The sequence below is a fragment of the Crassostrea angulata genome, chromosome 6 (assembly GCF_025612915.1).
Source record: "Crassostrea angulata isolate pt1a10 chromosome 6, ASM2561291v2, whole genome shotgun sequence".
NCBI classification, from domain to species: domain Eukaryota; kingdom Metazoa; phylum Mollusca; class Bivalvia; order Ostreida; family Ostreidae; genus Magallana; species Magallana angulata.
Genome location: NC_069116.1, coordinates 37048089 through 37062531, shown reverse-complemented (window position 1 = coordinate 37062531; position 14443 = coordinate 37048089). Strand labels below are relative to the sequence as shown.

General features: G+C 34.3%; 2 protein-coding genes and 1 pseudogene across 2 annotated transcripts; all 3 read left to right on the top strand.

Annotated features, from left to right (window-relative positions):
• The first annotated feature begins 1550 nt into the window (after nt 1-1550).
• Nucleotides 1551-3361, top strand: LOC128189578 (uncharacterized). The gene is made up of 2 exons (XM_052861239.1): nt 1551-2216; nt 2421-3361. Exons 1-2 carry the CDS (start codon nt 1619-1621, stop codon nt 2858-2860), a joined length of 1038 nt encoding a protein of 345 aa, XP_052717199.1. The 5' UTR covers nt 1551-1618; the 3' UTR covers nt 2861-3361.
• A 2855-nt stretch (nt 3362-6216) lies between these two features.
• LOC128190126 (uncharacterized) lies at nt 6217-7287 on the top strand (annotated as a pseudogene).
• A 5838-nt stretch (nt 7288-13125) lies between these two features.
• LOC128189845 (uncharacterized) lies at nt 13126-14441 on the top strand. The gene is made up of 2 exons (XM_052861614.1): nt 13126-13843; nt 13952-14441. Exons 1-2 carry the CDS (start codon nt 13228-13230, stop codon nt 14386-14388), a joined length of 1053 nt encoding a protein of 350 aa, XP_052717574.1. The 5' UTR covers nt 13126-13227; the 3' UTR covers nt 14389-14441.
• Nucleotides 14442-14443: the final 2 nt, after the last annotated feature.

The following is a 14443-nucleotide window of genomic DNA, read 5'->3' as shown; positions in this document are numbered from 1 at the left end:
GTCTGTAAGGAAAATTGAATTCCTCATTTTAAAGACCAAGAAGCCCGACCCTCTACCAAATCTGTTAATTTCCTGTCCCTTCAGGCAGGGGTTCTGACTGTTGGGTGGTCATATAGAGTTAATGCATTTAAATGTTAAAATTTGCTTCTTTTTTTTTTTTTTTTTTTTACATCTGCTAATACTAAATAAAATCTGACTGCACATTTAAAAAGAAAATAAAGCTTTCTACCAAAATTGTAAATTTTTTGTCCCCCAAGGTAGGATATTTTGAATCTAGGACGGGGCCAAAACAGTTCTTACTGCAGAGTCTGGCCAAAATGGTCATATAGTGTTAATGTATATGATGTTTAAAAATGTCTTCTTACAGAATATAGGAACTGACTGCATATTCTAATATTTATTGTAACAGTTGATAGAGTTATCTTCCCTTGTTTGTTCATATCTAGTTAATTAATCATTAAAAATGATGTAATTAAAAAGTTGTATGATTAAGGATCCTCGACACCCCGTGACTTCTACTTTTCATGACAGTACGCCACAACATGAAGATTTAAACGCACTGTAAAACAGTTTATATTGACAAAGTTTGTTGTATATCTCTGTGGCGAAAAGGGTGTAGCTTCAATCGATTGATCTGGAGGTCCCGAGTTCGAATACCGCAGGGGGCTTTTATTTTCATGAATAATAGTACATTTTTGAAAAAGATTTAAAAAATTTCTCCAAAATTGAAATTTTTCTGTCGTATTTAAGTCGAACATGCGCTAAAAATCCATATCTTTAAGTAATTTACAAGTTCGGGTTTGTATGCAGAACTTTTTCCAGGTGTGTGGAGGACCTATTGGCCTCTTGTCTTGCTAAAAATTCCTTCCGAATAGAGAATAATACATTACATTCTAACAGATAGTAAAACTCGACTCCAATATGAATTCATGTCGTTGTAAACTAGCTGTTCCAACGACAGACAACAGTCCGTCCATTTATTAAATTGTGGCATAGATAGTTTTCCAGTTTGAGAGGTTTCATGCAGTTGATAGATAATTATTTTATTTGAATACGATGTAATTTAAAAACATAATACATGTAATTAGGATGATATGGATTTTAAAAGTATATTTTTTCTCAAGAACCAACAAGCCAGCAATATCAATTTTTTTTTATAGATGAAACTTCTAAGCTTGTTCAAAACATGATCCCTGGGGGTCAGAAAGGGACCAAAATTAAAGAAAAAATTACCATCTTTAATAAGTAATTTTAACAAATTTCTATATGAACAATTTTCACTGTATTCAGAATTCGATGTTTCTTTCTCAAACACGACGAGGGTAATGAACAATGGTCCAAGTTTAAAGTTTAATTTTATTGCATTTTAAAGAATAGATTTTAATCATGATTGATTTATTAAGAAGTAAATTGAAGTAGTAAATTGGATTATATAATTTAAAATAGCTTATTCCTTTTTTTCAAGTTTGTAGGTGAATTTTACATAACATGTGGCACTGGTATATAATACATTTCTCATGTATCAGGTCTAAAGGCGAGTAGTGAAAAGACTTTAAGATCTGCAGAAGTCCTTATCAGTTTGTTCAAATGAAACTAGACCAACACACTTTTATCTTCAATGGAGAATTTTAACATGATTTCCCGTCTAGTGTGCTTACATTTTGTGGTATTGGTTAGTCTTGACAATGCTCTCGCTATCACATGCACAGAGAGGCTTGAAGTACTCGAAGGTATTGTAGGAGGCCTCATAAAGGGAATGGGGGCCAGAGGTGCGGACATTAATGTTAACTTTGGAAAGAAGGAAGATACCTCCATTAACACTTTACTTCGGAAAGAGATTCGAGATCTAAAGAAGAAGCTAACATCCCTGGAAGAATCACTGACTCACTCCAACCTCCGAACCAAAGAGCTGGTAGAAAGGGTCTCAGATCTTGAATCTTCTCTAAAATCCAACAGCAAAAATAAGACTGTCCGTTGCAAGTGTTCGAAAAAGAATTCGAAAATTAGTTCCATTGCAAACGACGTTTTGAAGCAGGTGACATATAACATGGATAAAAAGAACTTGGTATCTACGTTCAATGTTAAATCACACGCGCCTCCCTTTAGATTATCAAAAAAATTGTCAGAGACCAAAACACAACCAATCAGAGCTTCTCGCGGACAAGAATCCTCGTACAGCGCGCAAAACCAAACAGAAGGGGTCAATGCTCTTTCAGGTAATTGATGAAAGGTCAACAGAACACAACTAGTACATGTATAATGGCAGAACATCAAATCCTTCCATTGCCATGTAAATTTATGTTTTGTTTAAAATGATAAAGTATTGGTTATAGTCAAAAAGAACAATTTCATTTCTCTTGCATGGAAGCAATTTTTATGACTTTTTAATATCTTCTCAATCTTAATATGTCATATTTTAGGAAACATGACGTCAGTACATTTAACCCAAGATGTCGTTGCGTTTTCTGCGTACGTATCTGCACATGAAACAGAACTGTCTAAGGGATACACCATACACTTTGACACAATTATAACAAACATCGGCAGCCATTACAACAAGTACTCTGGAGTCTTCACCGCACCACAACACGGTATATACGTGTTCGCGTGGACTCTCTATTGTCACGCGGAAGGATACATTTTCTCAGAGCTTGTTGTGAATTCCAATGTCGTTGGGGCCATGGTTTCGGACGGAGAGCTTCAGGGCGCCTCAAATATACGGACAGCCACGGGGATCGTGGTGGTGGCGATCAGTCAGGGGGACGCCGTGTATGTACGTACTCACCCCACGAAAGACCACCGACACAACCTCTACAGTGACCCTGCCTGGCGCTCGTCTTTCAATGGATGGAGAGTCTGATTCATTGACAACATAAATTTGTACTTCATCAGAGTCTTTGTCATGCGTATAGATAAACCGGTCAGAGTAATGGTTTATTTGCCAGTTGTTAGCTTATTTTGTTAGACAAAAAATGTGATGAAATAATAGACTTAATTGAGATTTTAAAAAAAAAAATATGACCACCCGATTTAATAGTTAAATCTTGAACAATTAAACGCTTTGTCTTTTGTTTATTTCAGTACCCATGAAATTTAAAGGAAAACAACGATTATCCCCTTCTATGATATTATATTTATTTAAAGGGGAAGGAAAGTCAAAAACATAATTTATTTGTTTTAATAAAGTGGTGTAAATTATCACATGTGGTCATGCTGTTTTGAAAATAAAATACGTAATTAAGGTATCCCACTCCTCAGTTTTGTTGTATCAAGATTTTCTTGAGAAGTATATCATTGAAATCTGTAGACAAAACAAACTTAAAAAATACAAAGATAATGGGGGATCAGTACTCATGAGTTATGGCCCATTTCATTTGACCTTTTTGCACCTAAAATGCAATTTCATCCTGATTAGGATTTGTTGTAAGTATTTTTGATTAAGCAAATTTATTTCTTCAAATATTGTTTTTAATTATGCTCAATGGTCACACTGAATAGAGGGATTACGAAAAAAATTTGTACAAAGCTGCATAAATTTTTGTGTGACCTTTTTGCACTTAAAATAGACAATTTCTTTAATAGTTACAATTTGATTTGAAATAAAAACTTTTTGAATATCAAGAATTTTATAAGATTAATCCAGTTTGCCTAAATATGTATTCAGCATCATTTTGACATAAATAACATGGGGGTCAGTGATGTCAAATTTTAGATATAAGGCTTCAAAGGTAAAATTCTCGCAAAATTTGACTTTAAAAAATTCAGACATGCATGATTTTATGCTAAACGGCTATCACATTCTCAAGATTTGATTTTGTACATGTCACACAGAACCTATAAAATATGTTACAAACCTATCAAATGTTAAAAATGTGAATAATGAATAAAGTATAATTAAAAAGAAAAGTATCTTGAAAATTCATAAAATTGCTTGTTTCTGTCATTTTCGTCTAAAAAACCTTCCGCACGAAAAAATAGTTCCTCAAAAAACTTGTTTGTTTTTTTGAATTCAAATGGATTTTCTTTATGAATGTTGTGTAATTATGAAATAATAATCTATCTGTGATGATTAAATAAATAAAATCATATTCATTTTAAATATAATGATCATCTGCGCAATGAAATCAAAACATGAGGAGTGAGATACCTTAAGCTTTAATGAACGTTTGAAGTTTGAGAAATCGTATTTACTGGAGGCTGACATGATGTAGAACTCTTTTGTATTAAAAACCAAAAAAAAATAATTATTTTGACGTCACACCATCTATTCCGGTTTGGTTTATATATACTGTACATATGAATGCTCTGAATATAATTAACGCTCGTTTATGTCTTTCTTTTACTCAAATAATCGACTAAACAAAATTAATACTGTTTGAGTTCACACGTCAATCTAAAGAATAAATACATGTATCATTGTATGCATAAATAATTTAATTCTGGTTGTAACGCGCTTTCTGATTGGCTAAAAAATTATTTTATATCGTACAAAGAATGTTGCCTACGTCATAGTAAGACTAACGTCAAAAACGTATCAATACGCCTGACGTTTCGTTTGAATTTTATACAATTTTACGTCATTTTAAAGGTCAAATGACCGTTTTTATCTACAAATAAGAGTAAAAAATTAAATTATAAGCAATAAATTCAATATTTATTAGTTTTATACGATATAAAATGGTTTGAAACACTTACAGTTTACGCTTTTTTATAAACCGCTTCGCGGTTTATAAAGCGTAAACTGCCCCAAACCATTTTATATCGTATAAAACTAATAAATATTGAATTCATTCCTTAAATATATGCATTTTTATAAGTAAATGGCAGCTGTTAATCTGCTATCATTCAGTGTTGAAAACGACCTCGATTACATTTTTCATTCCAAGTCAAGTTCTTCGCTAACTGAATAAATGTTATAATTGTAATCGGGATGTTTAAAATTCATTCTTTAAAGTCGGAATTACCATGTCGAAAAAACGACGGCAGACATTTTCTATGATACTTGGCATCTGTTGACAATTTCCACATTTACGCGGAGATTTCTCCGACACTAACCTCCGCTTTTAGATTTCAACGAACATGCTCCATTTGACGTTAGTTTGTAGTTTGCAAAGGTAAAAGAACGGTCTCAAATCAATATTGTTTCAAATTTTCCCGAACTTTTAGAGCGAATATCATGATTTACTGTTGATAAGACAAACCGGAATAGATGGTGTGACGTCATAGATTAAAGTTCAATGGAAGCCCCCATGGCGGCGGGAAATTTAAATTAAGCGATCGATTTTCTTGATTTATTCATTGTTCCGGGGTTTTTAATGAAAATAAATACGATTTACATTTATAGTAGATGATAATTAATTGATTTATTGTACAACATATTTTTAGTTTCCTTCCCCTTTAACTTATCATAATATCTAACAAACCGACATGTACATATATGTCCAACACACCACCGTCCGGTAAACATCAACAAAACAATATAATTAAAGATATTCATCTGACAGAACAATTTACCAGTGGTCACAAATATCTGACGAGTCTTAATCAGGAAGAACTTGAATTAATTATAGCATTCGATTTATGTGATACTTCGATACCTATCATTAAATGTTTTATGTTTTCCACAGACTTTTTATTTAGAACTAACGTTGATCATTCTAACATTTGTTATACTTTCATGTTAAATACTGAAATCTGATTGGTTAAGACGCAGTTCATAATCCGTTCTATTACCCTCAGCGTTAGCAACGCACTTAGCAACGGGTAACATTATATAGATAGTGCTTGTTTGGGAGAGTAACAGTTGAAATTGACACCCCTCAAAAACCATTGTCAACCGACGCGAAGCGGAGGTTGACAATGGTTGTCGAGGGGTGTCGATTTCAACTGTTATCCTCCCAAACAGGCACTATTTATTTTGTTATACTGAATGTCTTAATTTTCAAGAAAATTTTACTGCTTTTATATAGGAATAACGTGAATTCTACAGCGAACCGTACGCACATACTTTGGTGTCAGTATTCATTAGAAAAATGACCTGGGTTAGTTTTCAAACCAGGTCAATATTCTTCGTTACACCGGCAATTTCGAAAAAAAAAATACAAAAATTTATGTACTTCCATGAAGAGTTCTTATCATTTAAACGAATCTATGTTAAGTTCATGTGGAACTTATCAAACCGAACCAAACCTCGCACAATACGTAACTACGTAGTTCAAAGAAAAATGGCGACTCTTAAAACAACAGTTTTTATAGTCGTCCTCTTCCACATTGTTTTGGATGTCTATGGCTTGTCGTCAGACGACACCTGCATTGAGAGGCTTGATAATCTAGAGAAACTATTGGCAAACCTAAATGAGAAACTCGAAAACCATCAAGCGAAAAAAAACAAAGATGACGCGATGTTCAAAGATATTCAAGACGAAAATAGTTACCTGAAAAGGAGAATTAAATCTTTAGAAGAAATAGCTCTGACCTCGAGTCGCCGGACGGAGAAACTTGAAGCTAGGATTGCAGATTTAGAATCTTCAAACTGGTTTCTGAAATCCAGAATGACTTCAGCCAACACTAACTTAAGATTCAATAAGAAATATTCGAATTCTTTACTTGGAAATCTCAAAACAGACGATTTAAGGAAAGAAAACACGACTACCGATCCACCGACAAATCACGGTATTGAGGAGAAGCTACAACTCCAAACTGCATCGGTAAAACGCAAAATTAGTCAGTTAGAGAAAAAACCAAGTGCATCAAAAGGAAAACGTCTTCTGACAGGTAAGATATTAATTAAATTAAAAACCAACTTGTACTTGACAATATTTCTCTTAATTTACCACACTGTAGGATAGTACTGATTCATTGATGTATTTCAGGAATCCGGTCAACCCCCAACCCGTTCCCAAGTGGTGCTGCATTTTCTGCATACGTGTCTCATTATGAAACAGACATATCTAAGGATTTCACCATTCACTTTGACACCATATCGGCAACCATTATAACAAACATTCAGGAACATTCACCGCGCCTCAACACGGTGTTTACGTATTTACGTGGAATCTCTACTGTTATACGGGAGGATACATATTTTCTCAGCTTGTTGTGAATTCTAATGTAGTTGGTACTATGCTTACAAGCGCACAGGGTGCTTCTTATATTAGAAGTCCTACTGGTATTGTGGTTGTGGAAGTGAATCAGGGAGATGTGGTATTTGTACGGACTCATCCTACAAATGGTCACTTTGGGAATCTCTACAGTCACCCAGACTGGCGATCATCCTTCAATGGCTAGAAACTGTACTAACATACGTCAATAAAAATGAATTCTCTACAATTAAAATAAAGTTACTACATTAAAACGGTGGTGTCGGTCCTTTCAGATGATATTCTTAGATATTTTAAGAACCAGTGTAAAAATTTATATACTTTCCCTAAGGTTTGTATGGCGACTTTCAGAATCACGTGAATCGAAAGCCTAATCATTCGCCATGAGTACAAATGTCAATCGCAACTTCTAGGGCCTTTCAGACATTAACGCGGAAAACGCCTCTAATGTAATTTATTTGCGTCCAACACAACCCCTCTCCCCCCTCCTTTTTAAAAAAATAAAACTGGATATTATAGATACATATAGATATAGATTATAGATACAACACATTTTACGATCTGTTGAGATATGAGCTACTAGATTTTTATGTATAAATATATATTGATAGATATATACAATGTAGATAGATAGATAGATAGATAGATAGATAGATAGATAGATAGATAGATAGATAGATAGATACAGTACCGATAAGACCCAACCTAACACCAGAATAAACCCCAACTAAACCCCGGGTTTACTTTTAGGGTTTTCTCTGGGTTTACTTTTTGAAAATTTGGGTCCACCTGAGGTTTACTCTGGGTTTTTCCGCTTGGTGGTTTTCCGGACGGACCTTTAATATGTTAACATTTAAGGTCCACCTTGCTCTAAAAAGGTCCGGTCTGTACAAGAAAAGCTCCGCCTAACAGAAAAGGTCTTGAGTATATATTCCATTTCTATCTGTACACGTTTAATTTCGAATATTTTGTTAAAGCTGCTTGGTCCGATTTTATATCAAATTTTATGCACGCTTTTAAACGATGGTTATGCTTAGTATCTGTATAATAATAGACATTGCAGTAGTTTTTTCAAGTCAATTAAGCCAAATTTCAATGAAGAAAAATATGTACAAAATTTGCTAACAAACAAACGACATAAAAGGGTACCGCGTTATTTCGCCTCATGTTAAATTTCACCCCTGACGACGAGACGGGTATGGTTGTATTACGACTTTGACATCGCATTAAATAAAGGTCGAAATAGTCAAACAAATTACAAATAAACATGTGTACGTTTTGTTCGCTATTATTTCTGAAGTTTGCTTTCTTTGCAATCGATTAATAGCATGCGTGTTGAATAACCCCAATCATTCGGGGGACGAAACCAAACGGTTTCCTTTTCTAAGAATTCCCGTGATGCACTTCGGTTTGTTTTTTCGTTTGCCAAAAAAATAATTTTTTTATTTACTTTGAATATTTCTAACTTTGAAAGGAGACTGATTCTGCTCGTGTAAATAGGAGAAAGTCCGTAACTTTCTAAGATAAATGGTTTGTATGGAAAAAATTTTGATACTGTAATAACAAAAAAATCGGACCAAGCAGCTTTAAAAAATAGGTTGTACATGTATTATTTTTAATACGCGAGTTCGTAAATATCAAGTACAGAGTGTAAATGAAAATACATATAGATTGGTCAACTCCAATAGATTATATTTACATTCCACCTATTTTTTTTCTTGTAAAGTGTGTTGAAAGCTACGGCAGTTATAACACTTTATTTACATTATCCAGTGTCTTTGTCTGTGATAACACTACGTATCGATTTTGTACTATATAATCCATAATACAAATGATGCCAAATTGAGGCGCCGGCGGGGTTTGCTTATTTATATTCAAAAAAATAAATCGCACGATGGCCTAAAATTATATGAATATAAGTAATAAGGAATCATTCTTTGAAAATTCTAAGGTGATAATTTCGGTCGGGGCGTGATCAAATCTATCATAAAGCCCTTCGGGCTTTATTGGATTTGATCACGCCCCGACCAAAATTATCACCTCAGGTGATAATTTCAGTCGGGGCGTGATCAAATCTATCATAAAGCCCTGCGGGCTTTATTGGATTTGATCACGCCCCGATCAAAATTATCACCTCATAATACTCAAAGAATGATTCCTTATTCCTTATGTAATGCACACAGGGTACTCAAAGGTCAAAATGTCGAGTTTTATTATGACGTCACAAACGCAGATTATTTTGACAGAGACAGTATCGTTTGATTTTTGTTAAAGAGAGCATAAAATTCATGTCTGCTTCAAATCATCAGCCAAAGTTAAACTAAACGTTGCGTGCTCAGTGTACACTATGATGTCATGTTTTCATGAAAACATGCTTGTCGGATATAGCCGACGAAATGTACTTGATATTTCCAATATATTTCCTGTCTTCTTTTATTTTATATATGGATGAATTTAAAATCCTGCTACTTATCGCAGATAATTTATTGTTCAAAAGATCGGTACCTTCGTGTTAATGTTTTATTTTCCATCTCAACATTTGCCAAGACATACATAAATTATTAGTCGTATTTCTTGATTCAAGCATTGTTGATACATACTGGTTTGCATAGTCATTTATTTTAATCTTGGAAACCTTGGACAGTTTTTAATTGACTATAGGGGCAGCAATATAAGCGCAAGTCATTTGATGATTGAGCTTTTTTCAAAACAAAATAGTGGCCAGTATAGCGGCGGCCTGGGCTGGAAATTATTTTTATTCGCCCTTAGTCACGCGTAGCTCGCCGGCGAACACGCCATCGAGCGTACATGTAGCTGGCTCTACCGACAGGCGTTTGCGAATAGAAAATTCAGACCACTAGCACATTCATTCAAAAACTAATATTTACATTCTACTGTCTTTTCCCATTAAATTTTGTGATGTTTAAATGCCTCTAAATGCAACGACTTATCAATGCGTATGAATTTACATGTAATTTACAATAACAATAATAACAAACAGTGATTTCTATGTTACCGGTTGAAAAATTAAATTTTATACATGTTGTCAAAGCACCATGTTTTACAATTATTCGATAAAAAAAGTTGACTTTATTGTTAAAAGCAAAATTTCAAGAATTATTTTTCATGGATTATATTTTCATGCTCTTCTATCTCAACTGAACAGTATAAGTGATAACCAGATTAAACCGGTTTTTATAAAACAGCTGTTCTTGCTATTACTAATTTACCCCCTCCGTGATCTGTAATTTGTATCGATTTATCTAAGTAAATAGTTGATTTTCTCACTAAGGGAATGTAAATATACGCATAATGATTTATTTTTGACGTCGTCGTGTCAATAACTGCCGTCAGTTGAGCAGACATATTATCATAACGCGCCTTATCCAAGTTGTCTGCTCATCTGACGGCAGTTATTGACACGACGACGTCAAAAATAAATCATTCAATGCTATAGCATAATCACCTGATTTAATAGCTAAAACTTGAACAATTTAAAAACACTTTGTCTTTTGTTTCTTTCAACACCCATGAAACTTAAAGGAAAGCAATTCCATTCTATGATATCATATTTATTTAACTTATAATATCTAACAAATAGACATGTACATATATCCAACACACAACCGTCCTGTTAACATATTTTTCTGGCAAATCGACAAAACATTCTGAGAAGTCAAGATACATGTATTCATCTGACAGTACAAATATTAATATCATAAATATCTGACGAGTCTTAATCAGGTAGAACTTGAGTTTTATTATAGCATTCGATTTATATGATACTTCGAGACCTTATCATTGAATGTTTTATGTTTTCCACAGACTTTTTATTAAGAACTGAAGTTGCTCATTTTAACAAATGTCCGATCAACGCCTTTGGTTTCAGTATTCATTAGAACTAGAGGTACTGTGAGCAAGCTTACAAATGTTACTTCCCGCTAAGAAAAAAAATCATAACTCAAATAGTTTGCTATTGTAGAAAATATGGATGCTATCTATTACCCGTCCATTTTCTATCAATAACAACTGCTCTCTTTTTTCAATTGCTTATGCTAATATGAGTACACAAACCAATTTTTATTCTTTAAATTCCATTTTATTTCAATTTAACTGTTAATGCATTAAGACATTTGCATCCTTATGATAAGAAAACATGACGGGAATCAAACAATAATCCACACTGTGTCAAACAGCCATTTAATGTTTTGAATTCTTAATATACCGAGCCAGATTTGTTTGCCAAAATTTTTTTCCACACAGTTTTGTTCTAAAAAAAAAGATAAAATACATCGGGGCGGGCCATTTTCAGAGGGGCGGGCGGGGATAAGAATGTTACAATTAATTGAATTTCGCCAAACACAAACAAGCTTTGTGTCAAATTTTACCTTTTAAAGTAGTCCGAGTATCGCACTACGTCATAATACGGATTTTACAATATTGGTTCGACTTTTACAAAGCGTTTTTGATACCCCCGGTATTGATTTTGCTCTACATCGCTGTTGTAAACAATGGCAATAATAAGCAATTAGAACTGTAATATATGTATTCTATGAGAGATAGAAATGATTAATGTTGAGAAACTCGATTCTGTTAATGTAAAATGAAAAACGAAGTTTCTGATTAACCAGGATCTCAGGTATGCTTATATCTTCTTTGTTTTGACCCCCCCCCCCGAATTTTTCTTTTTCTTTTACTAAAACCGGTTTAAATTTAGAGACAGAAGCTATTTCGAGTTTAATCAACCGTCAATTAATTGATGTTTAAATGATATCTAACATTGTTGACAGATCTAGGCAGAAAACAGTAGCAAAATGCGATTTTTACGGATTTTTTCGTCAGGGTCTACATGGTTTAAAGCCTATAGCGTGAAAAGTAATCCGTCAACATATAATTTATTTTACCAAATCTTTTTTCTAAGATATCAATCTATAGAATAAACACCATGAATTTCAGTTTGAGTCCATAAAATAGTTAAAAAATTACAAAACGCGATACTAGCATTGCATTTTTTGTAATCCATTTTGATACATCAGGTCCATAAAGCGTACTCACTTACAAAAATTTGCGCAAAATTATTGATGAGATATGGCTTAAATAAATATTTATACTCTTTTTTGTATGTTCAGTTCTAATTTTCCCAAAATTGGTAATTATTTTTAGGAAAAACGGACGTCTGGCAAATTTCATAATTGTCAATAATTTTCGCAAGGGGGTACACCCGTCTGAGAGGTGATAACAAACAAACTAGCATGTAAACATACATATTTTCTTTTGTATATGTATTGCTAAAATGTATATTTATCATTTAAAGCTAAGCTTTTAATGATTGAGCCCATTTAGTGCCGAGTATAGGACTACCTTAATCATTTTCATTCATGCAAGACATGACACATATAAGAATTAAGCATTTTTTAAACAATGACTTTGAACTTGCCCGACTGACCTTGGGTCAAAGTCATGGCACACCCCGATGTCATAAGCAATCTTTGTGTGACGCAAGAACTTTCTGTGTCTCTCTATAAGACAGATATAGACCGAACAAGAATTTTGCACTTTTTCTGCCAGTGACTTTGAACTTGCCCGAATGACCTTGGGTCAAGATGATGACACACCCTCAGGTCATAAGCATTCATTGTGTGAAATTAGAACTTCCAAGAGACGAATTTTGCACTTTTTCTGCCAGTGACCTTGACCTTCCCCGAATGACCTTGTGTCAAGGTAATGAAACACCCTCAGGTCATAAGCAATCCTTTAAAGTGAGGTTAGAACTTCCACACTTTTCATAAGAAAGATATTGATTGGACGCGAACTATGCACTTTTTCTGCCAGTGACCTTGGGTCTAAGTCATGACACATCCTCAGGTCAATAGCAATCTTTTTGTAAAGTTATGTCTTCCAATGTCTTTCCAAAAGAAAGGCCGTACAGAAATTTTGCACAGACAGACGGATAGACGGACGGAAGGGCAAGGTGATTCTTATATACCCCCCCCCCCCCCCCCAATTTCGTTAAAAATGACCCAGGTCAATATTCTTCGTTACACTGGCAATTTCGAAAAAAAAATACAAAAAATTGCTGTATTTCCATGAAGAGCTCTTATCATTTAAACGAATCTAGGTTAAGTTCATGAATACTTATCAAACCCAACCAAACCTTACACCAGCTGCACACAGTACGCAACAAGTGCAAAGAAAAATGGCGAAAGTAAAAACAACAGCTTTTGTAGTCGTCCTCTTCCACTTTGCTCTCGATGTCTATGGCTTGTCGTCAGATGAAACTTGCAGACAGAGGCTTGATAATCTAGAGAAACTATTGGCAAACCTAAATGAGAAACTCGAAAACCATCAAGCGGTAAAAACCAAAGATGACACAATGTTCAAAGTTATTCAAGACGAAAATAGTTACCTGAAAAGGAGAATTAAATCATTAGAAGAAATTGTTCTTACCTCGAGTCGCCGGACAGAGAAACTTGAAGCTAGGATTGCAGATTTAGAATCTTCATACTGGTTTCTGAAATCCAGATTGACAGCAAACACTAACTTCAGGTTCAATAAGAAATATTCGAGTTTTTTACTTAAAAATCTCAAAACAGGCGATATAAGTAAAGAAAACACGACTACCCATCCACCGACAAATCACGGTAACGAGGAGAAGCTACAACTCCAAACTGCATCGGTAAAACGCAAAATTAGTCAGTCAGAGAAAATACCACGTGCATCAAAAGAAAAACGTCTTCTGACAGGTAAGATATTAATTAACTTAAAAACCAACATGAACTTGTACCTGATAATATTTCACTTATTAATTTTACCTCACTATAGGACAGTATTGATTCATTCATGTATTTCAGCGATCCAGTCAACCTCCACCCCATTCCCAGATGGTGCTGCATTTTCTGCATACGTGTCTCATTATGAAACAGACATATCTAAGGAATTCACCATTCACTTTGACACAGTTTTAACAAACATCGGCAACCATTATAACAAACATTCAGGAATATTCACCGCGCCTCAACACGGTGTTTACGTATTTACGTGGAATCTCTACTCTAATACGGGAGGATACATATATTCTCAGCTTGTTGTGAATTCTAATGTAGTTGGTGCTATGTTTACAAGCGCACAGGGTGCTTCTAATATTAGAAGTCCTACTGGTATTGTGGTTGTGGAGGTGAATCAGGGAGATGTGGTATTTGTTCGGACTCACCCTACAAATGGTCACATCGGGAATCTCCAAAGTGCCCCAGACTGGCGATCATCCTTCAATGGCTGGAAACTGTACTAACATACGTCAATAAAAATGAATTCTCTACAATTAAAATAAAGTTACTACATTAAAA

Excerpts from the sequence above, each read along its gene's own strand:
- LOC128189845 (XM_052861614.1), top strand. The coding sequence starts at position 13,228 with ATGAATACTTATCAAACCCAACCAAACCTTACACCAGCTGCACACAGT. Across the intron at positions 13,844-13,951 it reads AGAAAAACGTCTTCTGACAG|CGATCCAGTCAACCTCCACC; the intron begins GTAAGATATTAA and ends CATGTATTTCAG.
- LOC128189578 (XM_052861239.1), top strand. The coding sequence starts at position 1,619 with ATGGAGAATTTTAACATGATTTCCCGTCTAGTGTGCTTACATTTTGTG. Across the intron at positions 2,217-2,420 it reads AGGGGTCAATGCTCTTTCAG|GAAACATGACGTCAGTACAT; the intron begins GTAATTGATGAA and ends GTCATATTTTAG.